A 27,264-nucleotide genomic window follows, 5' to 3' on the forward strand; every position below is an offset into this window, starting at 1 on the left:
TTGCTCTTCGAAATTGACATGTTCTTGAGTAAGAATTGACAGCTAATTCATCAGCCATGGAAGGGGAGAAAAGGAGTCTAAGGCAGAGGTTGTCAGGATCTCCCCAGCACTGTGATGGGGAGCTTGCTCGCTCCTTCGTGGAGGGGTCACTCCCACGGTTTGGCAGGCGTGCGCCGTACCTCTAACTGAACAGCATGTCTGGGACCCTCGTATCACTTGGGATCTGGACCGTGCAGTGTTCAGGTTCCCCAGAGATTTGCCCACCATTAGCATTCACAAAAGTTGCTTGCCGAGGGAGGGATCAACAGTAAGTTTTATCATTTGAATATTTATCTGATAGCCCAAAATATCTATTCCTCCCACACTACCAGATGTCTAGAACTGCTGTTTATTCATTACTCCTGTCAGGTTGCACTTGACTACAAAATCTGCCAAAAATTAAGGTGCAAAAATTTAATGGTTTCTGTGATTATGCATCTGCTTCTAGCTGTTCTCTTTGCTTTGGCAAGTCATTACCTGCGCCTGTTTTGCCTCAAGGGGCTAAAATGAGGTCTTATTAAAAACACAAACATTTTTCATTCATCTAAATGTGAATATAAAACCAGGAGCCTAAACTGACTTTCCGTCTGAAACTTAGTGCTGTACCGGGGGTTGCGGCTAAAATAATTCGAGTCGTCGTGGGTTATCATTCCCGTCTCCAGTGTTGACGCTTACGATGCAGCTTATCATGGCTCTGTGGTTTATAGTTATGTGTTTCTCCTAATCGCTGAGACTGCAGACTTCACCAAGTGCTCGTCTCTGAGCAGAGTGCCGTTCTTGATTGCCGTGGAGTGAAGGGTTCGAAAAGGTACGCTAGCTCTTTGCGGCACTTACGAGGTCGATGGTACCTGTTTCGTGGTAGAAATGACTGTATCATTAAGTAGGTAAGAGAAGTCCAAGATAAGCATTTAAAAATATCTGACAACTATTAATTGGACATCTGTGGTTGTATTGGGTACTTACGAATGTAACAGGACATCTCTAGACAATACGCAGGGCCCTTTAGAACGATGGTGCCCGTTTGAGGCCATCAAAGCCGTAGAGCAGTATGTAAAAAGCACACGTTAATATAGTTTTCCTTGTACACGTGAAGCCTGAGAGGACAAAGATGGAAGGTGTGTCAACTCATGTGAGAGTGAAGGGGAAAGTGAGCTGGAGGGATGTCAGTTCAGAGCATGGAAGCTGGAACTGGAAGACAAAGACAACTTGTCAGGAAGGCTTACTTTTAGTATTATTTTTAAAGTGTATTTATTTTGAGAGAGAGAGAGAGAGGAAAAAAAAAGCGTGAGTGGGGGAGGGGCAGAGAGAGAGGGAGAAAGAGAGACTCTGAAGCAGGCTCCTCACTGTCAGCGCAGAGTCCGATGTGAGGCTCCCTCCCCCCGCACCACGAGATCATGACCTGAGCCAACGTCGGACGCTTTACCCACTGGGTCTCGGCTGGCGCCCCAGGAAGGCTTACTTTTAAGACGCCAGGTGGCAGCTGGGATTTTTGGAGCAGTTTGGGTGATGTGTAAAGATGTCTTCACAGGGAGATGTGTAGCGAGATTGGAAATAAAGTCAGTGAGATGGGGGATGTGGTTGAATAGGGGGTTCCTAAATGCAGATCTGTAGATATGAGGGTACAGACTTTGAAGAAGTGCTATTTTCTTTCCTTAGATTTTTTTTTTTCCTCCCTGCATTACAGATGGAAGGATAATGTGAAGTTACCCAAAGATTGGCTGTTTAAAAATTTTTTTTTTCAACATTTATTTATTTTTGGGACAGAAAGAGACAGAGCATGAACGGGGGAGGGGCAGAGAGAGAGGGAGACACAGAATCGGAAACAGGCTCCAGGCTCTGAGCCATCAGCCCAGAGCCTGACGCGGGGCTCGAACTCACGGACCGCGAGATCATGACCTGGCTGAAGTCGGACGCTTAACCGACTGCGCCACCCAGGCGCCCCAAGATTGGCTCTTTAAAGAGGTGCACAGTCAAAAAGCCACGTGGAGGTGAGGCTGACAGAAACCCATACGGAGAGTCTGTGCAACAGTCTGTTAATCAGGAAGTTAATTAATCAGGAAATCTCTTAATCAGGAAATGAAACCAGTATTTCCTGTCAAATGCCTACTGTGTGCATAGCATCTGTGTTGTGTGTGTGTTATGATTTGACTTCTGTTTTTTGAACCTAAGAAACTTCCTTTTTGAATGGACATTTGTGTGAAAATACTTGTGTGTGTGCGTGCACGTGCGCGCGCACGCACACACACACACACACATTTGTTACTTGAAGTGGGAACATATCCTAGCCTCTGATGAAGACACTCTGGGAGTATCTTGTGTTTATGTTTTGGTGGAGAGGCGGTCCTCTGAAAGTTGTCTTTTCCCTTCTGGGACCTGGGACCCAGGAAACCCAGGGGATCCTGGACCATGATCATTTTTACAGTAGCTTCAGAAGCCTTAGGTGTTAACACTTGCCTAAAGTTACAGAAACCAGTATTGTTCTCCGAAGGAATTTTCAAAACAAGATTAGATTGGAAACAATAAAGGACAGAATACAAAGCATCATCATGGCGTTTTCAGTAGGTTCTAGTAAAACAAAGATTCAGACACTGCTTTGAAGACTGTCAAGTGTGAGCTCAGCCACACATAGCACAGGGCAAGGGTCGTGCTTGGTTGGGGAACCACTTTGAGTGGGGAGTGGGGAAGTCAGCCCCTGTAGGGGTGAGTGCAGGGGACAGGGGAGTCCTGAGTTCTCGCTGGGACAAATATGGGCAGAAGTACAGATACATTATTTTTCTGTTTTTAAGGCAACCTGCAAATACAGAAAAGAAAGTTCAGAGGTGGGACATGCTTATGAGTTTTTTCTGGGGGTGGGGTGGGGGAATGTTGAAGCTGTATACGTTACATTTGGCAGATGCTGGGTTATATTTTCTGCTTTGGGACAAATGGAGCCGAAGCAGCTGCTTAGAAACCTCTCTGCTCTCCCCACCCCCAACTAAATAGCTTTCGAAAAGAACAGACCCTTCTAATTTTATTGCCTTCTTTTACCGTACAAACTTTATTTAAAACCTGGATGAATCTCAACCTGAATGAATACATGATATCTTTTCCTTGTTCGTGGAAAGTTTTGTAAGTCACTATTTTCTTTTTTTTTTTTAATAATTTTTTTAATGTTTATTTATTTCCGAAGGGGAGAGAGACAGAGCGTGAGTGGAGGAGGGGCAGAGAGAGAGAGACAGACAGACAGAATCTGAAGCAGGCTTCAGGCTCTGCGCTGTCAGCACAGAGCCTGACGCGGGGCTCGAACCCACAAACCGCGAGATCATGACCTGAGCCGAAGTCGGACGCTCAACCGACTGAGCCACCCAGGTGCCCCTGTAGGTCACTATTTTCTTGAGGAGAGTTAGTCTCTTTGGTTCATTAGTTTAGAAAAACCTCATTTCCGTGAGGTAAGTCAGGAAAGCCAGAGCAAAACCTCTCATAGATCAGTGTGAGGAAGTTTGAGTACAACGGTTTTGCGTTCCCTGCTTTTAGAAATGTTTTTATTGCCCAGGAGACAGCATGAGGCCCTTCATTGAAAGGCTAGCTTTGGGAGTGTCACTGGCTACCACTAAAGTTCTCTTTTGAGGAGAGAGCGGTTGGATGCTTAATTACCTACTAAAGGTTCATTTCTTGTACTAACTGATAGGTGGTAAGACATCACATTAATTATTAAACTGGAGACTTCATGACGTTGCCGTCGAGTAAGAATTTATTCATCCGTTCATTTACTGAATCCTCATTGAAAGCTTACTTTAAGCCGGGACCTGGGCAAGATGCCCCAGGAGAAAATAGGACAGTGAGACTCACATTGCCTCAGGGGCAGTTCCTGAGCAGCCATGAATTCGTCGCACTGTGGAGGAGGCCATGTTGGGAGCATCTGTCTCCTTTTGGCTGCGTAGCATCTGAACCCCTTCCCTGTCTTGGAGAACACTGTCCCGTGTGTATCCGGTGGGAGCTGGGGGCTTGGTCCAGCAAGAACATCAGAGGCCAGATGCTGGGTCTCCCCGGCTCAGGGGAGGGCAGCCCATGATGGAGTGTAGCCAGTCAGATGTGGCCACGCGGGACTGAGTCTGGAGCCAGGGGCCCACAGTCGGTGAGCTTTAGAGCTCACTGACTTGGTAGTGACGTTGGTACACAGTGGCTAGAGCTGTACGGTGGGGACCAAGTTAAGGGCCAGCACCTGCAAGTGTGCAGAGAAGGTAAGTGCTGCTTGGGGACGGGGTGCTAGAGGGGGGCGATGCCGAGCAGGGTGGCCTCTTGTGGGTGAGTCAGTGTAGACGGCAGGCCCCCCCCCCCCACTTCCTGGAGGCTCATTGTAGTAGGGGAGACGCTGCATGTGGCCCTGTGAAGCAGCAACGGTACCACACTCCCAGAACACCGGCAAGGAGGCCCCCCCGGCCCTGCCTGGAAACGTCAGCGAAGGCTTTGTTGTCGAGGCATTTGAACTGAGCCTCGAACAAACAGTGAAGAGTTTGCTAGACTCCTGCCTGCAGCAACGGGGGGGACCCCCGTTGAGGGCGGCCGGTAATCGTGGGTCTCACCGGGTATCCGGGAAAGAGGGAATAAAAGGAAAAGGGAGCCCCTCTGGGAGCTAACACGTGAGTTAGAGAGGTGGGGTTGCAGGGACTGGTGAGATCTCCGATGCGTGGGGCCGGGGTGTGGGTACCAGATGGAGACAAGAGTTGGGCAGCGCAGCAGTGAGCACAGCCAACTTTCCCTGAGCGCACTCTCTCTCTCTCAAAATAAATAAATAAACTTAAAGAACAGTGCTTGGCACATAGTAGTTGTGCAACAAATATTGTAAAGTCAATGCTTATATTAATCACCATCACGTGCACAGCACGTGCCAAATGTGTGGCATGTATTAACTTCCTTGGTACCCAGGACTGTGGCTGTCCCCACACGAACGATGAGATAACAGAGTCACAGACAGGGCAAGCAAGTTGCTCAAGGTTGCACGTCTCAGAGGAGCCAGAGCAAGAACTCTGATGCAAGTACCTTGGCTCTAGAAATCAGGTCCTTAAATACTCAGCTGTACTGCCTTTCGTGAATGAATGATTAGTTAACACAGATTTATTTGAGCTATAAAAATGCATTTAGTAATGCATTTCAAAGTAAAGAGTTAATAAAAATAAATTTTATAAATAACGAGGTAATATTTTTCTCTTGTGAGGAAAAGATAGCGATTAAGACAGGTACCTGGAAAAAAATATATATGTTTTTTAAATATAGGCTCAGGTTCCTGGAAGACACGTTATTACAGCATCACATATAATCTACTGGTTCATAAATGAATACCGGATTTTTAAAGACTAGTAAATCTGTCTGACCAACCAACACATCATACACCTTTATCAGCATCCTATAAGATATACCTCCTTCTCATAACAATAAACAGATGTTAATTTTCATCATAATTCATGTGTTTGTCTAAAAGCTCAGTTCAGTGCCTAAGGGCTATATAATAGTTGGAATTTGGAAGTGCGGTTGAACTGGAATCAGTCTTAAAACAGGATTCAGTCTTTCAGAACGATTGCCTAATACTGAACAAAAGCCTTGGCTTTTGCTTTCAAATTTAGTACTTGGTCTGAATGTTGAGACCGAATTGGACCATGAACTCCTGTTCTGCTAGGTTTATACTCTGAATTAAGGTAGGGGCAAGTTACAAATATTGGGAAACAGCCCGTAGAGAAGGGAAAAGGCTGGTGGCCTGAACTTAAATTTGTTGAGTTCTTTCCAGACACAGGCTCGAAGAGTAAAGTGATTCAAAACCAACTTCGCCTAGTGAAGTTATTTGTGATAAAGTATTGAGCTGTTTTCGTCCATGTTTAAATGTTGGTTCTTTCATACTATTCGTGTTTCTAGACATAAATTTTCGTGATTTTGCTTCCATATCAAGAATGAAGGGCTGTCTCCATTCGCAGAGCACTGTCAGGGTGCTCAGCTGTGGAATCGAACCCCTTTGCCAAACGAAGGGAATGGGTTTGTGTCAGAGCCAGGGAACGAATGGGAGCGTTGGTTTTGAAGGTGTTTGTTTGCTCTTCTTAAATGTTAGGGGCCTTAAGTGCGAACATATGCCTTGATCCAAAACGCGTTCAAAGGAAGCACTGACGGCATGTCCAGTGGGCTTTCTGACCTCAAAGCACTTGTTAGGGGACCGGTAGATGCTGGAAGCAATGGCAGACGGGTTCAATGACACGGGTAGAGTTGATATAAGCAGTTTAGGTGAACTGTGGTCCGTTTTTTCATTTTCTTTCCCTTTTCTGTCATTTGCCCACAGTAGGCCCTGTTTGTAGCCCGTTTATGCCTGCCTCTCTTATGGCATTATCTCATTTTTTTTTTTTTAATTAAAGAGGTTATTTTTAAGCTCTACACCCAACGTGGGGCTTGAACCTACAGCCCTGAGATCAAGAGTCGCAAGCTCCACTGACTGAGCCAGCCAGGCACCCCTCATTATCTCATTATTGACACAATTGTGCCTTACCTTTTAGGTTTGAAATAGTAGCATTGTTTGGTGAATAGGCATCATTTAGGTTGACGGCAGGCAGTGCTGCACGCATGGGCGCCTTTTCTGTAGCTTTTATTCCAAATGGCTCTGCTGATGCAGCATTTTCTTATTTTCTTTCCCCTTGATATTTCACTTGAAAACTCTCTTAGTCATCCACCCAGTTACATATTAAAAAACTTGCATTGCATATAAAAGTGCTGTAAGCTGGTGATACGGCACCTGTACGGAGGTCTAAATCTGGTGGTGGTGTTATTTGTAACAGACAAATAGAGCATAAATTATTACAATTCCAAGTAGTCAAAACTGAGAGAAGATCATTTGGTGGAAAATTTTATTGTGACCTTTTAAATTATTTTTTCTTAAAAAAATTATTTTTTCCCAGTGCTAACACATGTGAACATGTGTGCATCTGTATTCACACACCGGATATATGTATGTATATATATGTATATATATATATATACACACACACACACACACACACATGCATGTACATTGTATATAAATACACACGTATACACATACGTGTGTGTATAAAAAACAAGAATAAAAGCTCTTGGGCCTTTTGGGGGGTTAGTGGATGAAGATTTATTTATAATTGAAATGGCCTTGGGTTAATTGAGAAGTAAGACCTGGTTTCTTTTTTTTTAATATAATTTATTGACAAATTGGTTTCCGTACAACACCCAGTGCTCATCCCAACAAGTGCCCTCCTCAATGCCCATCACCTACTTTCCCCTTCCCCACCCCCCATCAACCCTCGGTTTGTTCTCAGTATCCAAGAGTCTCTTATGGTTTGCCTCCCTTCGTCTCTGTAACTTTTCTCCCCTCTCCCTTCCCCCATGGTCTTCTGTTAAGTTTCTCAAGATCCACCTATGAGTGAAAATATATGGTATCTGTCTTTCTCTGTATGACTTATTTCATTTAGCATAATACTCTCCAGTTCCATCCACGTTGCTGCAAATGGCCAGATTTCATTCTTTCTCATTGTCAAGTAGTATTCCATTGTGTATGTAAACCACAATCTCTTTATCCATTTCATCAGTTGGCGGACATTTAGGCTCTTTCCATAATTTGGCTATTGTTGAGAGTGCTGCTATAAACATTGGGATACATGTGCCCCTATGCATCAGCACTCCTGTATCCCTTGGGTAAATTCCTAGCAGTGCTACTTCTGGGTCATAGGGTAGGTCTATTTTTAATTTTTTGAGGAGCCTCCACACTGTTTTCCAGAGCAGCTGCACCGGTTTGCATTCCCACCAACAGTGCAAGAGGGTTCCCGTTTCTCCACATCCTCTCCAGCATCTGTAGTCTCCTGATTTGTTCGTTTTGGCCACTCTGACTGGCGTAAGGTGATATCTGTGTGGTTTTGATTTGTATTTCCCTGATGAGGAGTGACATTGAGCATCTTTTCATGTGCCTGTTGGCCATCTGGATGTCTTTTTTGGAAAAGTGTCTGTTCACGTCTTCTGCCCATTTCTTCACTGGATTATTTGGTTTTTTGGGTGTGGAGTTTGGTGAGTTCTTTATAGATTTTGGATACTAGCCCTTTGTCCGATATGTCATTTGCAAACATCTTTTCCCATTCCGTTGGTGGTTTTTTAGTTTTGTTGATTGTTTCCTTTGCAGTGCAGAAGCTTTTTATCGTCATGAGGTCCCAATAGTTCATTTTTGCTTTTAATTCCCTTGCCTTTGGAGATGTGTCAAGTAAGAAATTGCTGCGGCTGAGGTCAAAGAAGTTGGTGCCGGCTTTCTCCTCTAGGGTTTTGATGGTTTCCTGTCTCACATTCAGGTCCTTCATCCATTTTGAGTTTATTTTTGTGAGTGGTGTGAGAAAGTGGTCTAGTTTCATCCTTCTGCATGTGGCTGAGACCAGGTTTCTGAATGTCATGGTAGACATATTTTTGAGACAAGGGCATTCACACACCTTTGGAAACAGGTATCGACATAGCCCACTAGGTTTTGGAATGTTTCTATTTGGAGGTGGGATGGGTACAGAAAGCTGGATTGCCATTTTTGTGTTCACTGACTGAAACAGATCTGAAACCCAGGCATACGATTCAGTAAACAAAAAAGAATGGAGACAGGGATGATTATAATTCGCTAGTGTAATCCACTAGTAATCCATAGAGTTCATTTTAGAGTAGAATTTAGCTCCTTTGTGCTAAGACTTTGCCTTTTCACTTTTATTGTTGTGACAGAGGTTATTCATAAGTCTGTCTTTGCATCCTTGCTGGGAAGGTGCCCTTTTACAGCCTTTTTGTGATACCCAGTGACATCACCTACGTATTTCCCATAACCGGGAAGGATAGGACTTGTATGGAAGAATTTGGAGGTGTATTCATTTTTCCTCAAGAAATTTTTAAAACTAAACTGTGTTTTAACTACATTAAAGGATTTTAAAAGCATCGATGTAATACTTTGGTCATCTTGACACAAATGTTTTCATTTTTCTGGTTCCTTCCTAGTCTCTGTTCATATGTGAATTTATTTTACGTATTTGGAATCATGTCTGTTTTTCCATTTAACATAAAGACGTTTCCATTGTTTCGAAGTCTTTATTATTACACTTTCAGTTGTTACACAATAGCTCATTTGCTACTTATTTTCTTATAAATCCTTTTAAAGTATTTGCTATGTTTCTTTTCTGGCTGGTTCGTATTAACATGCTGCCATAGTTATTTGAAAGTTTTATGCAACTATTAATAATATTAGTTCTCTTCACACATGATTTCTGTTCTTATATAATCCCTCATGAATATACATGTGGTATAAATATATATAATACATATATAGCCATTTCTTAAAAGTCACTGGAAACTACTGCATAATTCATAATCAACAGCAGGAAAGCCCTGAATTTTACTGAGTAATTAACTGCTAATTCAGCCTTTCGGGTGTTTTTTTCTCTCTGACATGCCATATTATTAGTCTGACTTAACCTTTCATTACTGTTCTTGCATTTCATATTTGTACATGAAAGTTAAAATAAATACTACATAAAATAAGTGAAGCTTTATTTGATAATTCCAAGTATTTATATTGAAAACCATCCTTTATATGAACTTAAAGGCTGGTGTGGAATCTACATTAGTGTTGTAATAGTTCCAATATTTAGGCATTGATTCTTAATAATTCTTTTCTTAATTTCATAAGTCTTTTGTCTGCAACAGTTACCAGGAAATAGAATAAAACACAGAATATACTAAAGTTTGTTGGAAGGGTGGTGTTCAAGCGTATCATATAGCTGACTCTGGGCTTGTGATAACGTGAAATATATTGAATAGTGCTTTACTTCAAAGCTGACATTCATGGCCTGAATCATATTAATCTCTCTTGGTGTTTATGCATATTTATTTAACCATAGTTGTGTCTTATTTCTGAATCTTAGTTCCTCCTATGTTTGTAAGTTTTAAAATTCTATTGTTACTATCATTGACTGAGTACTTAAGGATTATATTTCTAGTATTTAGAAATACTCTTCCTTACCATGGTGTTTTAGCTTTTTTTAGTGCACTTAAATTTTTTTTTTTTTACGTGAGATAAACGGGATATTCTATATACTCTTTTGTTCAGCTGAAGGGTTTTATTTTCCATCTGCTACCTGTGATGTCTGCACAGTGAAATCTGTTTCTGTGCCTCTGAGTTATGCCTGGTTGCTTCTGGGCTCTTCCCTCCCAGTCGCCTTTGCGAGTCTGCACATTTTAGGTCAGCTCCGGTACCAGTGGAGACCCTTCTTCGAGGCCCTCTGCACTGCTTTATGCCTGGATGACCAAAAGATTGTGTGGATCCAGCCAGCATCCTTCATTTCTAGTAGCTCGTGAAGAGAAGAAAAAAGAAAGTAGTTAGGAGAGTAAAATGTCAGGTCTCTAAAAATACCTGCATTTAGAAATTGAGTGTTTTCTTTTTTTAATCAGAGTGATCATATCGTACTTTTATTTATTTCTTCTCTTTGATAATGTTTCTTCAGGAACTCCCAAGAGTCCTCCTCCTTCATCAGATGTCTAAGCAGGAGGGTGCATGGACCATACTTCCGTTGTTACCACAGTATGTTTAATTTGAAATGTGTGAAGTTTGACGTTTCCACCTGAACATTCACTCCTCTTATTGAGTGTGTTTTTCCTCAGAGTCAAGAAAATTTGAACTCTGTTTTTTATGAATACTACGTTACCCAGATTTCTTGATTCTTTTAACCATGAATGGCTTCTATTTTTAAATACATTGCTTTCTTAAAAGATAAAATGTTGATGTATTTGATAGTTACATTTGAAAATTGCCTCCCTTCTGGACTGGTGGTGTTGCAGAGAGAATTTAAGAATTCTAGCTGTTTGATAAACTATTAGTATCTGGCTTTTGAAACTATACATTGAAGGAAAATACAGGGGAAAAATCTAGATTTCTTGCCATTTTGTGTCTTTCATCCTGCTTGTCAGTTTTAAACTTTATTATAAACTCATTTTATAGAAGTGATTACCATAACCTATTTCTCTTTGTCAGCTTTTCTGTAACGTATAGCAGAAATTCATCATGGATTTTCTTCTGTGAAGAAGAGACAAGAATACAAATTCCAGAACTCTTAGAAACACTCAGAAGATATGACCCATCCAAGGTGAATACAATTTCAATACCAGTACTTATCTGTTGGAAGAAATGCTTAAGAGAAGATTTAATTTTAAGAGGTTTGCCAATCTAATAAAACCACCTAGTTTAAAATGAGAAAGAATGAAATAACAGTTGACTGTCTCGAAGCAGTGTTGAATCATTTCTCTTTGAGGTTTCTGTCGCTTTCAGAGGGATAGAACTTATAAGGAACCCTTTTTAAATGAAACCAATCTATTTATAGGTGGTGGCAATTTCAGAGAGTTAAAAAGCTATAACCCAGAGTTAAGAAATAAGTTTAAATTGCTTATTTCTCTTTGTCAATGATGACCACGTATTATTTTAGATGGGAGTTATTTCTTGGTTGCCAACTGTGTGTCAAGCACCATGACAGCAGGGGCTAGGACAGATGCACATCCTGATGACATGGCTGGTACAGAATGACAGGGAGAAAACAAGCCATTAAAGAAGCAAGAAAAAGGGAGATGGCTTATAGTCAGGGAAGCCTAGGGTGCTGTTAGAAGCATATAGCAGGGCATCCAGCCTAATCTGGAAGGGTCACGACAGGAGGTGAACTTTAATCTGAGTCCTGTAGGACCAGTAAGAGTTAACAGGAGAGAAAGAGAGTGTTTTAAGCAGAGGGAACAAAAGTTGCGAAGGTCTGGAGGTAACGGGGGCATCTTGTGTTAGTAGTTCAGTGCGACTTTCCATATCCGTATCTTTCATATTGTCAGGTTTTGTTTTATTCTGGGCAGATACAACGTAGCAATTGGATCTTGTTTATTTCTAAGTCGCTAGCACTGAGCAGAGCATTTGACAGGTAATGGGTGGTCAGTGAGTATTTGTGAATGGCTGAATAACCCCGTGATGGCCATCTTCCTGATGGCCCACGTTGCGTCTCAGGAGGATGTCTTGGAGACATGGTGAGAGTCATCAGGTCTGCAGTTCTCTTGGAGAAGCCCGGGTTATACCCTGATCACCACGTGGAATCTTTAAACTTGGAATAAACAGAAGTGGGCCCTTGGGGTACCACCGGATGCCTGCCCCACCCCTCTTCTGGTGCCCACTCCCGAACTAAATCAGGCTTAATGAGAGTGTGGGGAAGGAAAAGTGGCTTCTTGGGTGTCTGCTTGGTTTGTTGATGTAGACGAATGACGTTGGGCACCAGTGACCATTCTCAAACACCGGAAAGTTTGTTACCTTAACAGAACCACTGGTTTCGATGTTCTTTAAAAGCCGCAAGGGTCCATTATGGTTCCTTTTTGTGCTTTTGCTTTCTGGGAAGATACAGACGTAATTGAATGAGCAGGTTGTCGGGTTAAAAAGAAAAATCCTTCGAAGGAGAAGAGAATTACGAATGCGTCTCATCCCGTCTTTTCAGATGATGCTAACCAGCATCCATGTACTTTGGCCATGTTGCGTGTAAAACATTTGTTAGGCTGCTGTGTTTCCTTCTGACTCGAGAAAAACTCCCAAATGTTTTTTAGGATATAGGAGTTTTAATCTCCTCCTAGTGTTCATTTCACCTGGAGATTATTTTTCCATTATCCATAGCTCTAATTCTGTGCAGAAGATGGTGACTCACTGTGCTTTTTAATGAAAATTGGAAGGATAAATTTAAAAGTTCAAAGCAAGTTCATGAAAAGCAAGTACAGAACAGAGGTAAAATGAGATGCTTTCCTCCTCTCTTCTGAACTCAGCCTTTAAAAAAGAAATCTAGGATGCTTTATTTCTTTTGAAACTAGCATTAGGAAATAAAGATTACATAATGTTTAAGTTAGCTCAAACCAGTGTGCTTTTTCCCCCTACCATTTGAAATTTTAGAAACAAAGCTATAAAGCCAACCCGGCTTTGCTAGTGACATAAATAAACTCTATTAAAATAATAATTATGTCGTATGTTAGAGCATCAGCCTTTTTTTTTTTTTTTTGGATTCTGATGTCTTTTCCCCTTCCATATCTTTGTCATTCTTATGCAAATTTATGCTGTTATACAATATTTTAAATGAGAAATTTTGATCTTTATTAAAGTAATTAATCTTTGTTAAACTGCCTTTCCAGGTGATTTCTATAAATTTCTGTGTCTTGCTGGATTCTTTCTTTTTTTCCCTGCCGTATGCTTTTAATGTGAGCATGTATTTGCTGAAATGTCTTGACATTTTTTTTAATAGAGGTGAAACCAGGGTGCTGGTAAAGAGTATTTCTCTGATACTAATACAACATTCTCTGAGTTATTCCTTTACAGTTTATCTTGATTATAATTGTCTTTATTATGAAGCTATTAAGAAAATCATTAAGAAGGATAGGGGAAGTGCCCTTTCCAACAGATTCCATATTAATTTCTCCCTTAAATTAGTTTACAGTATCTCCTCCCTTTCCAAATATTGGAAAACAATCTTATATACTAGATAATAGCTGGACACTGCCATTAGGAGTTAAAACATAGAAACATGTTCTGTATAAAATTGTATTTGCAACAGGAGATTATAACAGTGAAGGGTTCGTGAGAAAGGTGCTGAAAATCTCCTGGAGTGTTTTATTTTCTTTAAACAAGCTATATCGACAGGGTAGGTTAAATGTGATGATTTTCATATTGGGTAACATTTAGTAGTTTGATAAAGTGCTATAGTATTGATTTTTTTAAAAAGGATCACGAATTTTCTATCTTAAGCTAAAGCCATTTGCCTTATAATTATCCCTCTTGCCCAGTGATGACTTAAAATCTCCATAAAGCATCGGGAAGAAGCTCATGATGTAGTTCTGTAACCTTCACACACAGTTTTGTTGATGGCTTACATGTGTTCAGTTAGGACCTGTTGCTGAATTGACTGATACCGAGAGCCTGGGAGGTACTGGGGACACACCCATAAGCAGAAGAAACAACACCGTGTCCCTCCTGCTCTCGTTTTTCTGATAAGGAGCCGAGAGTGAGGTGGTGATGGTTGAAATAGAGAAATATGCAAAGCATTTAGGACTTAGGGTGTTTGGTTTAATTACTTTCGCTTCTTTCATAGGGGAGTTGCCTTTTGAAGCTTTCTTGGGCTTGCTCCATTCATTTAACAAAAACTGGTGAGCACTTATTACGCGTTAGGTATGCTGGTGAGGATACAGCAGTGAGCAAAATGGACAGCTTCCGTGTCCACAAGGAGGGGAATAATCCTGGGGCAGGGGAGATAGGCAAGGAGCGAAAGTGCAAACAGCGTGTCAGGTGGTAATAAGAACTGCGGAGAAGAAGAAAGCAGAATGAGAGCGATGCGGGATAGAATGGGGTTGGGCTGACTATTCTGTATGGGATGTTCAGGGAATACCTTGCTGATCAGGTCACTTTTGAACAGCATACGAAGGAACCAAGGGAGTGAGCCATGCGTGGCCTGCTCCTGGGTCAGACTGCCTGCTTCATACCTCCGCTTGTCTCATCGGAATCTCAAATCCAACATGTGCAAAACCGAACTCTTAATGCCCCCTTTAAACCTCTCCCACCTTCAGCCTCCCTCACCTCAGAAATGGCATCATGGTCCATCCAGGTGGCTCCTGTAAAAAAAAAACCTAGGACTCGTGATCGATTCCTCTTTTTCCCTCAACCCCATGCTGGCATATTCCATTGGGTCTACCTCCAAAATACATTTTCTTTCCTCCTCTCTCCATATTTAACACTACTGCTCTGGTCCAGGCTACCATCCTCTCTTGCCTCGACAATTATTAGGGTCTCCTCACTGGCCTCTTGGTTTCTCCTCTTGCCATCCTAATAAGCTAGCATCTCAATAATCTAGCCTAATAATCCTGATAATCTCGCCTCTCATTCAGATCATACCACGCACCTGTTCAGAAGCCTCCACCTCCAGCTAAGATAGTTTCACTTGATACAGCATTTTAGGGTGGCAGTGACCTTCCTCTATCACTGTAAAGACGTTGTTCTATTGTCCTTCACATTCTGTTGTTTCTCTTACAAATTCAACCATATGCCTTGTTTTAGTTCCTTTAAAAGAAATGTGTCCACCCTTTTCCCCTCAAGCTACTTTTAAGATTTTCTGTACCTTTGGTTTTTTTGACCACCTCCTCCTGTGGCCTCCTCTGTACTTATCTTTATTGGTGTTTAGGGAGCTTCTTGAATCTACGGCTTGATGACTCTTGTTAGTTTTAGAAGATTCTGAGGCTGTATTCCTTCAAATGTTGACTCAGTTTCATTCTATTTCTCCTCCTATTCCGGTCTTCCAATTTTTCATGGGTTTTAGACCTTCTTACTCTGTCCCGTATTGCTTTTATGCTCTTTTCTGTATTGTCCTCCTCTCTCTTTTTTTTTTTATACACCAATCTGGGTATTTTTTACTGACTTATCTTCCAGGCCACTAATCCTACCTTCTCTTATGTGTAATATCCTCTGAATTCCTAATTTCAGTTGCAGTGTTCAGTTTTAGAATTTCCATTTGACTTTTGTTTCTTATTCTAGCTCTTTGGTAAAATTCTTTATCTTTTCATCTATTTCCTTAAATATGTGAATACTACTTATTTTTTGATAACTGAAGAATTTGACTTATCTGTGCATCTCATTTCTCTCTGTTTTTGTTCTGGTGCTGTTTTTCTGGCACCTGCGGTAGTTTTCCCCTAAATGCTAGATACCGTATGTGAAAAATTGAAGAGGCTGTGGATGATATTCCTTTCTTTTTTTTTAAATTTTTTTTTTTCAACGTTTATTTATTTTTGGGACAGAGAGAGACAGAGCATGAACGGGGGAGGGGCAGAGAGAGAGGGAGACACAGAATCGGAAACAGGCTCCAGGCTCTGAGCCATCAGGCCAGAGCCCGACGCGGGGCTCGAACTCACGGACCGCGAGATCGTGACCTGGCCGAAGTCGGACGCTTAACCGACTGCGCCACCCAGGCGCCCCGATATTCCTTTCTATATGAGCAATATTTTTCCAGGTTGTAGACCGTGTTTAGGTAGGTCTATTTACAGACTGCCCTTACTCCTAGATCCCTTTCTTCCAGCAGATCCTGCGCATGAGCTTTTGGTCAGCAATTAGGCCCTCTACTGCTGCTTTCCACTTGGTTCTTCTCTTGGTTTTTGTTTGTTTGTTTGCTTTTTTTAGCCTAGGAGTTGAAGGGAAATCATATGCAGAATTTAGGACTCCTTTCTCCGGATCCACTTAAATCTCTACCTTGTTGGCAGCCTCCAGCCCCAACCGCTGTCTCAGTCCAGCAGGCTGCACTGTCCCAGCTGCTGCCTTCTGTTGTGTGCCATTGGCTGCTATGGGAACCAGCAAATTCCATGGGGGGAGTGACTATGGGGTTCCCATGCATGGGCTTCCCTTCTTTCTCGGATATTTTTCTTCATCTACTCTCTGTCTTTGTTTTCCGATGCCCGTGATTATTTGGTTTAAGTGTTTTCTCCAGCTTTAATGCTTGCTCTCAGTGGGAGAGCGGGTCCCATCCAGGCTATTCTGTTGTGGCCAGAAGTGTAAGTCTTCTACTGCACTTTGAGTAAAGTCTGTGTTGCTTTTCACGGGCGTCTAAAACGCACCCTCGGCTGTCCCCTGACTGTGTCTTTCATACCATATTTCCCCATACCCACTGTATTCCAGCCACATTGGACTTCCTTTTTTATCTAAGGTATCAAGCTTTTCTCACCTTGGGACTGTGTATTAACTGCCTTGATGGCTCTTCCCTGGATTTGTGCATAGCTGGCCCTTTGGTATTATTTACTCTCAGTTCAGATGTTAGCTCATGAGAGGTTTCCCTTTCTTTGCCGGGAAGTCCCTGGGTACTCCGTTTTCATCACAGCACATCGCAGTCACCAAATGAACCTGCTTTATTTACTTATTTTCTGTGTCCCCCACTATTGCATAAGCTGCGTTCTCACATGATATGGAATAAATGTTAAATGTTAATTGAATGAATAAATGAATAAAATAGGCACTGATTCTGGAAGGGATTTTTCAGATTCTCCTTTGCAGACCTCAGTATGGCATAAAGGAACACTGTTTTCTTTGCCTTAATAGTATTTTGATGTGGAATTTTCTATAAAATACCACTTCTACATGTTTATGGCCTAAAGATGCCATTTCGTTGATCCTGTTAATATACTAAGCTACTCTCTTTGTAAAGATTATGCCGTCTTGCTTATCATAGAGTATTGCATTTTTGTTAAAATGCTTTAGAAAGTAATAATCTGTGCTAATTCTCTATCGCCCAGAGGATTTAATTAACTAAAATTAATGACGTGACTTTGTTTTTGGTCCTATATGAAATGGCTTTTTAAGAAAATGACATTTTATATCTTTATTTGACAGGAATGGTTTTTAGGAAAAGCATTACATGATGAAGAATCTACAATAATTCACCATTATGCCTTTTCTGAAAATCCTACCGTTTTTAAATATCCAGACTTCGCTGCTGGCTGGGCTCTTAGTATTCCACTTGTAAACAAGTAAGGATTTACTAGACTTTGTGTGTGTGTGTGTGTGTGTGTGTGTGTGTGTGTGTGTGTGTGTATGTGCGATTCAACTTCTGTTTCACTGAGTCCTGTAACTGATGGATCCCAAGTGAGTTTTGCAGTCCGAGACAGTGTGTGGTGGGGTGGGAGGACCTGGAATAGGAGCCTGAGGAACCTTGAGGTTCTTGCTTCTGCTCTGTCACTTACTAGTGCCCTCAGACTGATGACTCACCCCTTCCTTATTTCTTCTTCCTCACCTGCAAAATAAGGTGAATAATAAATTGTGGGACCAAGGGAGGGCACATAAGTACTCTGAGAACTCTACACCCAGAGGGGTTATTACTATTATTAATGGATCTGGTTAGCTACAGATCTGATTTTGATTGTCAGGAAGAAGATGAATCAGTAACATTGCTCGGGGGTGGGAGCTGATGACAGATTATGTGTGTGGGTACACATGTTTAAACATGGGCCAGGCAAGGGGGACACTTAATCAGAGGCTCCATAGCTATTCGGGCCCAGATATTTGTGTGTATAATCACAATAATGCTTTTTTTTCAAGGTGAAAAGGAAAGATAATTAAGTTGTAATTCAGGAGAACCATGACTGTTGACAGGCTTTTAATTTGAATGCTTCAGATTAATTATTATGTGTTTTTTGTTCTTTAGGGAAGAGAAAGTTGGTAAAGCGGTTGTGGACTTTGTATCTTCAAAGATGGAGGGTTTCTGTTATTTCTTACATTGGGCGTGTTGTTTCTAGGGTTCAGAGTCTCAGAAACCTTTTGAGCCCGTGGTGGATGTGGGCTGGGTAGGCACGGTACTCCTACCTTCTCATTTGTGGCTGGCCAACACTTGGTGACTACTCCCTTGACATTGGAAAGTGTTTTTGTTTTTGTTTTTGTTTTTAACGATGTAAGACCCTCCTTCCCAATGTAGAATCCGCAAAGGGACAGTAACAATGAAACTTCCATGTTGTGTAGCCTTTCTTGCTGCTAGAGAGCAGCCAAGTGAGATGGCCTCCATTAGGCAGATGCACTCAGTCATATGGGGAAGGAGACGGTGCCTGGTGGTCCATTTGGCTTGAGAGGTCATGACAGAGGAGGAGTCCTTTGGGGACTGGCAGCCGAGACGGTACTTCCTGACGGTGGCAGAGGCCCCAGCTCCTTGACGACCCACTTCTGGAGTATAAATCTGGAGGTTGTCCTGGGGATCTCAGCCTAGAGCCTCTCTATTCAGACTCTCCAGTAATTCTGTCAGCCAACTCTATGCATTAATAAGTGCACTTTGTGCCCAAACTGGCCAGAGTGGATTCTGTTATCTCCGACTAAAACGTGTGACCCATAGACCCGTCCTGAGACTCGCGGGCAAGGACGCCCTGCCCCCAGCCTGTGCCAGGCATGCCTAGGAGGGCTCATACGTTTTCCCGGCCCCATTCTTGGAGGGGCTGGGCAGGAGGGGAGGGGCAACTAGATGAGAGAGTTGTCATTTCCTTCTCACCCTGCACTGGTTGGCCTGGCTCTGCTCTCCGCTCTCCGCAGGGGTGAGGGGAAAATACTGCGTTTCAGCAGCCCAGGGTCATCTTTATTCTCAAATTCATTCAGCTTGGGTTTGCTGCCGCTCGAAGAGCGGGAGCCCCCAGGACACTCTTCTCCCCGTATGTCCTGCAGCCCTGTGTTTGGGCCCAGTTCAGCTCCCTGTGTTCTGTCTGGACTCTCTGGAGCCACGAGTGGCACACCGCAGCCCCTCGGCCGTTCCTTGGGCCTTCGGGACTCTTCGCCCCGGCGGTCGCCTTCCTCTGGGTCTGTCCTCACCCTGTGGCTTCAGAGCCTGGAACTATGGGGGCTGCCTTCTCTCCAGAAGTTCTGGTGGCTGTGGTTTCTCCGACTTGTGACTCAGAAGCTCTTTGTCAGTCTGTCGTCTTCTGTTTCCCGGAGGACCAAGTCCCCCGAGAGAGGGACAAGTACAGCTGACCCTGTCCTGTGCGGTGCACTGTTCCGAGCGCAGACGCCACACTCTTCTCCCAGGGCTGGAGAGAAACCCAGAGACCTGTGACCCTGGGCAGCAAGCCTGGGCTGTAACCATCTCTCTGAAGCCCGTATAACCCTCTCCTCATATCTCCCTTCTGATCCAGGAAGCCACTCATCTGGGAAACAAATCTGGTAGTTTATAGTTTCACTTTCTTTCCCTCCCCCATCTAGCAAGGACCTTGGTGGTGCCTTGATACGGAATGCACTTCACCTTTTCCTGAGTTAGATGTAATCAATAACTGTTAAGTACTGCTTTCCTTTTTTTTTTTTTCTTAAATTTTTAAATTTCTTTTAACGTTTATTTATTATTGAGAGAGAGAGAGCATGAGCGTGGAAGGGGCAGACACGGAATCTGAAGCAGGCTCCAGGCTCTGAGCTGTCAGCACAGAGCCCGACGCGGGGCCTGAACCCGCAACCTGCGAGATCATGAGCCGAGCCGAAGTCGGACGCTTAACCGACTGAGCCACCCAGGCGCCCCAAGTATTGCTTTCCTTTTGACTTACTTTTAAACCATGTGAGTGAAAGTAGTCTGTGTTTTGCACCATCTTTGACTCCTAGAATCCTCTTAAAGGACCGTTTAGCCCAACTCCTTGCTTGCCATGCAGGCAATAAAGCATAACCTGTTGTTCAAAACCTCTTGGGTCTATGAATTCTGCCGTCCGGCTTCACTGCTTATAAGATGTAGAGGCAGCCAAAGCCCTGGCAGGTTCTGTTGGCTCTGGCTTACGCTCATAACTACCTCATGCTCACCACTGACTCACTGCCAGGGCCTTTGCGAACCGGTGCTCCAGGTTCTGCACTAGCCAAGATACTGGTCTTATTGAGGGGAGACTATGTTATGGATGACCTGGTGTTCTGTGGAGGTGGTCCCACGGGCACGTGCTTCTCTCGTCCTCTTTACGAAGTCGCTGAAAACATCTATGGGCAAGTGGCAGCTTACTCTGAGTACCGAGGGCCCCACTGCAGCGGGGTATGTAAGGAACTGCGGCTAAGGGAATTGGGGCCAAAAGGCTGGTCTTTTGTTCGAGTTCAGGAAATGTCCAGCCCTTCCCCCGTAACTCTGGCATGATAGAGGAGTAAGGCACCAGTCAGCCTTCTGCATTCCATGTCGTCTGCTTTTACAGCGCTGAACGGTTGCCAACAAGCTGCACGATGTTTGTAGTTAATTAACATCCATGGTCTTTGGTGTGCCTCCCCTCCCTTTCCCCTGCCAACAAAAACAAAACAAAAATGTGGGCTCTACCATAGTGGTGTCTTCTACCATACTTCCTTTCTCTTGGGATGCAGGCAAGTAATCAAACAAAATATAATGTAACCCATCTAGCATAGCAACTGTCCTGTGGCCAAGATCTATTTAGAAATGGTTTTCTCATAAGAGATTCTATACATTCTTTAAGAACCCGGTATTATTCTTAGAACTAAAAGAGGCATAAAGTATCCACGAGCCCCACTGGCTGCAAAATTGGATCTTCCCAGTTGTTTTCTCCCAGTTCCAAAGCTAATGTGCTGTTTCTCCCTGTTATTAGAAACTGTATTAGTTAGCATGCTGGATGAAGAAGGTATCGTTACTGTAACTGGAAGGTGAGGTCTATGTTGGCCGATATAGGGGTTCTGCCCTGTTATTGAGGACGCAGGTTCTGTCTCTCTCATGCTTAGTACACAGCATCCTGCAACCACATACATCATCAGTTCATCCTAAATCTGGTTCCCTTTGTTGATTTTCATGGCAAAAAGGGCTTTCTGTATATATATCTTATGTTCAGCAGTGAAGAAGCTCTCTAACCATGGAATGTAAGTGCTTATCTTCACTCTCTAGTTGGATCTTGTCTGCTCGCAGTTGGTGGGGTCAACTTTAGGCATGTACCAACTCCTGGACCATTAATGGTTGCAGGGAATTTCAGTGCTTTGGTTGGGATCAGACGAATTCTGACCCTGGAGCCCATTTATAGGGCTCAATAATTTAATCAAAATGAGAAGTCTCTTAGGAAGAAGGAAGAGGAAGCTCCTATATTGTGTAGGCAATCAACAGTGCCCGCTACAGGAGTTTCCTTTTTTTTAAATTTTAATTTTTAAGGTTTATTTATTTTTGAGAGAGAAAGAGAGAGAGAGCAGGGGAGAGACAGAGGGAGAAGACGACGCACAATCTGAAGTAGGCTCTAGGCTCTGAGCTGTCAGCACAGACCCTGACACGGGGCTCAAACCCACAAACCATGAGGTCATGGTCTGAGCTGAAGTCAGACGCTTAACTGAACTCGCCCCCCGCCCCCCGCCCCCAACCTTTTGTCTCCTTTTCTTGACTTTATGGCCCAGTCGGTAGGTAGGGCAACTGTTAACCGTTGCTTAAGTATTTCTCCTGCTCCAGTCATCAGAAAAACTGGTTACTTAAAAACATTTTACGGCACACACTTTTATAGACTATTTCCCACCAAAAACATTTGCCCTAGTAATCCCACGTTAGTGAGTTTTGGATTAACACTGCCTAACATTTCCTGGTAATCCGTCTGTGTGATCTTCTAACAATAGCATCGATAAAAAAGTACTTGCAGTTTTGGAGACATTTACAATAAGACGATCTTTTCAAATAGGTGTTTTTACAGAACACTGTTACTGTTTTTTTCTGTTGTTTTTCCACCAGTAAAACTTACCTAGATTTCCTTCAATAGTTTGCTCTTTTGACTAGCTCACGAATGGGACTGTAAGAGTCAGCTAGGAACTTGAAGGTGAAGAGGCCCTCTGTCTGTTGCAAATTTCCAGTCTAGGTGGTTGTGTCTTTAGAGCTGTATTATTGGGACATGACTTAATGCCTTCTAAAAATAGGCAAACTGAATATCAAATGTCCTATTTTCCAGGAACTAAATATTTAATGAGGAAATATTTTATCAAAGTAATTGGAATTTCTGCCCTTAATTTTTTTTTTTTTTCCCCTGGTATTGTTGGTCACTGCACTTAGCGTTTGGAAAACCCTTGTGCTGTCTTGTATAGAAAAGTGAAACCTAGTTCCCATTTTAGGACTTGCCTTTTAAGTTAGGTGAATGCCTTGCACACTTTTAGGACTTGACCATATTTTCAAGGTGACCGACTTAGGCTCACAAGAGCGACTCATCGACATGAAGTTGGTGATGTTGAGGTAACCATCACTTAAGGTTATGGTAGACTCCACGGGCTGCTAGACGTAGCCACAGAATGTCAGTATACAGGGTGCCTGGGTGGCTTAGTAGGTTGAGCGTCCGGCTCTTGGTTTTGGCTCAGGTCATAATCTTGTCATTGCGGAGCCTGCTGGGGATTCTCTCTTCGCCCTCTCTCTCTGCGCCTCCCCTGCTCGTGCTCTTTCTCTCTAAATAAATAAACAAACAAGCAAACAAACAAACTTAAAAAAAATGTGTATATATCTGTTTACCCTCAGATTAGTCAGTGTTCATCTTAAAGAAATTCTATCAGTGGTCTTCAAGTTTTGCCTCTCTGAGATTTCCCCCAAATACAGATTTTCAAGAATGGAATGAGAAAGAAACTTGAAAAGTCAAAAAAGTAGAGAGCATGTTGAGGGTAACAAGTCGGAGGTACTTATTGTCTAGTAAGAAGGGGCTTGTCATGCATGGCCATCTACCAATGGATGTCACATGCCATTTGGTTCCTATCACAATTCTGTGTCCCTTGCCTGTGGCAGTAAGCCCAGGTATGAAGGTGATCTGATCAGAGTTTGGAGGCACTTAGCAGGAGTCCAGATTCCAAAGTTAAAAACTGGCTCGAACTGAGCAGAAATCAGACTGGACAAGATCCCATGCCAGGGCAGAATTTTTTCTCTCACTGTCTATCGGGAGTATATCTGAGAACGCTGTCTCTGTACGTGTCCTCACCCACTCCTATTGACAAGTCTGTGGGCAGGAATTGCACAGGAATGTGACCGAGATTCCGCGGGCTGCTTTTGGAGCTATCTGCTGCCGAGCTGCATTAGTATCCACCCTGAGACAACTGCCTTAATACTAAACATAAATTATAACCCGTGTCCTTCTTTATCTTTCCTTGAATTAGAAGTAAATTTTTAAAGAAATCTTTGTGGCTCAATGAGGCTGAAAACTCAGTAAAGAGTTTTGACACTTATGACTACTTTTCCTTTAAAAATCACTGTGATTTCTCTCCAGTTAAAATATCTGTTAGGGGGGTTGTAATTGAGACTGATGGTCTAGTCTCTAGCCCTGTCACAAATACAGAACCGTATGTATTTCAGCGGCCTGGTTACGTACGGAATTCCGTCCCACCAGCTTGGAATCAAAGCATATCTTGCCCTCATTCATTCAGGCAGCTCCCCGAGTGCTCCTTTTGGCCAGGCATGGTGGGCGGGCGGTGCTGGCCATACAAAGAAGCTGTGGCGCAGAAGGGGATTTACACACAACAGGATGTCGCACATGGGATCAAAGTAATGGAGCTTCCTTCCTATTCTGGGAGCAAAGGAAGTTTCCACTTATGCTGGTGGGCAAGTCTGGCAAAGTTCTGCAGAGAAAGTGCCCTTGAGTTTGATCTGGAAGAAAGGTTTGCCAGGTAAGGTTTGGGTGTGGGTGTGCTAGGCAGACGTTCAGCAGGAGAGGCGTGGGCAGGTGTGCACTCGGGGTGGGGGATACGGTGCTGGGTCGGCACTGGGAAGCTGGGCACTGGCGGTGCTCTCATCCGCACCGAAAGGACCGCTGAAGATTTCCTTAACCCTTTAACCAAGAAAGGGACTGGAAATGTTGTTTTTTTTTTTTTCCTTTCCTGAAACCACATTCTCTCTCCCCCCCTAAAAACTCCACAAACTGTAGTTCCTTCGGGTTATTAAAAGAAGGAGACTGAAAAGTAGCAACTTATGTTTCTCTGTCATGCAAGTTTTTTTGTTGTTTTTTTTTTCTTTTCTTTTCTGTTCTCTTCTCTGCCAGTATTTGGTGTCAAGATTATCAGGAGTCACCAAACTTTGTGGCTTTGTTTTTAAGGCATTTAGTTTATTATAGTGTATTTTACGTTATTTGCCAGATGTTGAAACAATGAATGTTCCATTTGCAAAAAGGCTTGTGTTCGTTTCCTGGTCAACAAATAATTCCATTTCCACAAGTGCTTTGCCTCAAGGGAATGTGAAACTCTTAATTTTATGTTACAGTGTGTCCTTGTATCTGTTTTCAAACATTAGAAGGCCTCGAGAATGTTCTTGTTCCATGCTTCTTCTGATTACAAAAAAGAAAACGGCCTCAAATTGTATCTGTTTTCTAGGCTTACCAAGAGGTTAAGGAGTGAATCCCTGAAATCCGACTTCACAATAGATTTAAAACATGAGGTACGTCTTGTTTTCTTTTTTAAAAGTTGTAGCAACTGAGAATTCACGTGTTTTGCTATAAAAGGTGTTTTTGATTCCCTACCAGCGCATCCCTTCCCAATGCATTTATACATTTTCTCCCCACCAACGTAATTCTTCTCCAGCAAATTAGGTCTTTCTTTTTAAACTCACTTTCATCACGTAGGTGGAGAAGGAACAGTGGAAAAGGTTGCATCTGTGATTCTTGATTTTTTTTTTTTTTTTTTTAAAGCTAGGTGGATGAGTGCAGAGGCGGATTTCTAAAAACATGCACAAATGTCGCAAAAGTACCTTTGGTCTTATTCGGTGCTTTGGTCGTACATATGCCTCGGTCGTGTCCCTGTCCTTGGCCCTCTGGGGCAGAACTGAGGCAGTTGGCCCTAAGCAGGCAGCTGCGGCATGCCAGCCTGGATGGACCCCAGCACCCCTGGCATCTAGTGGACATCTGTGACCCGTCGTCCTAGATGCAGGGGTCCCATCGTGAATCATTCCTGAATCATTGTTAAGAAGGTTTCTTTGTGGGTTTCATTCACAGGCGCATCTCACCGCCTAAAACGGCCCCAGCTTTCCTTCTGCAGGAATCCGTACATGGGACGGTGGGGTCAACCTTGACATGTGCTCCTGGCAAGCTGCCAGGAGCAAATAAGGGCACTCGCAGCACCTTACCTTCTCAGGTGTTGGAATGTGATGAAATAGCCTATTTGAGGAGAAACATACATGTAAAAAAATCGTTCTTTTCTCCCATAGAAAGGAAAGAACGATTAATTGAAAGTGCAGGCCTGCCTAGATATTTTTAATGAAAAGTCAACTTTGGTATAGATACCCAGGTTCAGGAATCTATTAAAAATTAAGCACACACAGAAAATATTTCTAACCCCACGTGAAAGGTATGAAGATCAGTCACAATATCTAAAAGCCCACCTCCTGGCTTAAGAGCTAGCCCATCATCAGTCGCTTTGAGACTACCTGAATGCAGCTTTCCTGTGTCCCCTTCATTCTCACTAAACACTTTCTTGAATTCTCTCTTCCTTTTCTTCATAGTTTTCATCATATGACTGTATCTCTGAATAACATATTATGCAGTTTTTTTAATGTTTATTTTTGAAAGAGAGAGAGAGAGGGGGGCACGGAGTGTGAGAGAGGGAGGGGCAGAGAGAGAGGGAGACCCAGAATCCCAAGCAGGTTCCAGGCTCTGAGCTGTCAGCACAGGGCCCGATGCGGGGCTTGAACTCAAGAACTGGGAGATCATGACCTGAGCTGAAGTCGGGCGCTTAACTGACTGAGCCACCCAGGTGCCCCCATATCATGCAGTTTTGTATCCTTCTGGACTTCATGTAAACAGAATTGCACCAGGAGTATTGTTCTGACTTGAAACTCATCCGTGTTGCTGCGTGCAGCCCTACTGAACTTATTTTCACTTCCTGCAGTAGTCTCTCCTATGACTATATCAGTTTACTTATCCATTCTCCTGGTGGTGGGCTTCTGGATTGCCATGACTTTTCTGCTACTATAATCATTACTTCTATGAGCAGGATGCGTGTTAAGACAATCCTCTGCAGGTGTTTCTCTAGGGCAGAGGCCCTTTAACTATTTTTTTTTTTTTTTGACTGTGACCCACTTTAAAAAATACATTGTTCATTGTGACCCAACATATCAGTGTGTGCTGTTATTGCGTCTTGTTACTGATCTCTAACGTGGTATTGTTGTGGTCTGTAGAAATATTTTTAGGTTTGCTTTATGGCCTAGTTCATGTTTCCTTTTCATAAGTGAAGTAAATGGTGTATATGCTATAATTTGGGGGTGTGTGTGTAATATTCTCTTTATTAGATTAAAGGAGAAGTAGGTTTAATCTAATAGGTTAATCTTCCTTCCTCCTTTCCTTCTTTCTACTTTTCTCTGCTTGATCTGTCATTTATTAAGGGAGGAATGAGAAAATCTTCCATAATAATGGTGGATTCGCCAGTGTCTCCTCTTGTAACTGCCAGCTTTTGCCTTTTATACTCTGAGAGTCTGTTAACTCAATGCATACAGGCTTACAATCATTATGTCTTCTTACGAATTTACCTTTATCTCTTGTGATGCTCTTTGCCCTCATGTGAACTAAATGTGTATTTAATGTTATGAATATTTCTTTACCAGCTTTCTTTTGGTGTGTGGTTCATAATTCTCTCTTATCTTTTTCTTACAGCCCCTTTGTGTCCTTATTGATTGATTGACAGAGACAGAGCATGTGCACATGTGAGCTGAAAAGGGGCAGAGGGAGAGAGAGAGAATGTTAAGCAGGCTCTATGCTCAGCATAGAGGTCTTTTTCTTAAAAAGGACATA

The 27,264-nt window shown here is 42.8% G+C and overlaps 1 protein-coding gene across 3 annotated transcripts in view; it reads left to right on the forward strand.

The window, feature by feature from the left end:
* The window catches only part of B3GLCT (beta 3-glucosyltransferase), a 120,152-nt gene that overhangs the window by 36,371 nt on the left and 56,517 nt on the right, over positions 1–27,264 (forward strand). For all 3 annotated transcript variants that reach the window (XM_043576345.1, XM_043576363.1, XM_043576352.1), the window contains 4 exons: positions 10,539–10,615; positions 11,066–11,177; positions 17,453–17,589; positions 24,857–24,920. In XM_043576345.1, coding sequence (XP_043432280.1) covers positions 10,539–10,615; positions 11,066–11,177; positions 17,453–17,589; positions 24,857–24,920 — 390 coding nt within the window. The remainder of the gene's footprint in view (positions 1–10,538; positions 10,616–11,065; positions 11,178–17,452; positions 17,590–24,856; positions 24,921–27,264) is intronic.

This window comes from Prionailurus bengalensis, chromosome A1, assembly GCF_016509475.1.
Source record: "Prionailurus bengalensis isolate Pbe53 chromosome A1, Fcat_Pben_1.1_paternal_pri, whole genome shotgun sequence".
Classification (NCBI taxonomy): domain Eukaryota; kingdom Metazoa; phylum Chordata; class Mammalia; order Carnivora; family Felidae; genus Prionailurus; species Prionailurus bengalensis.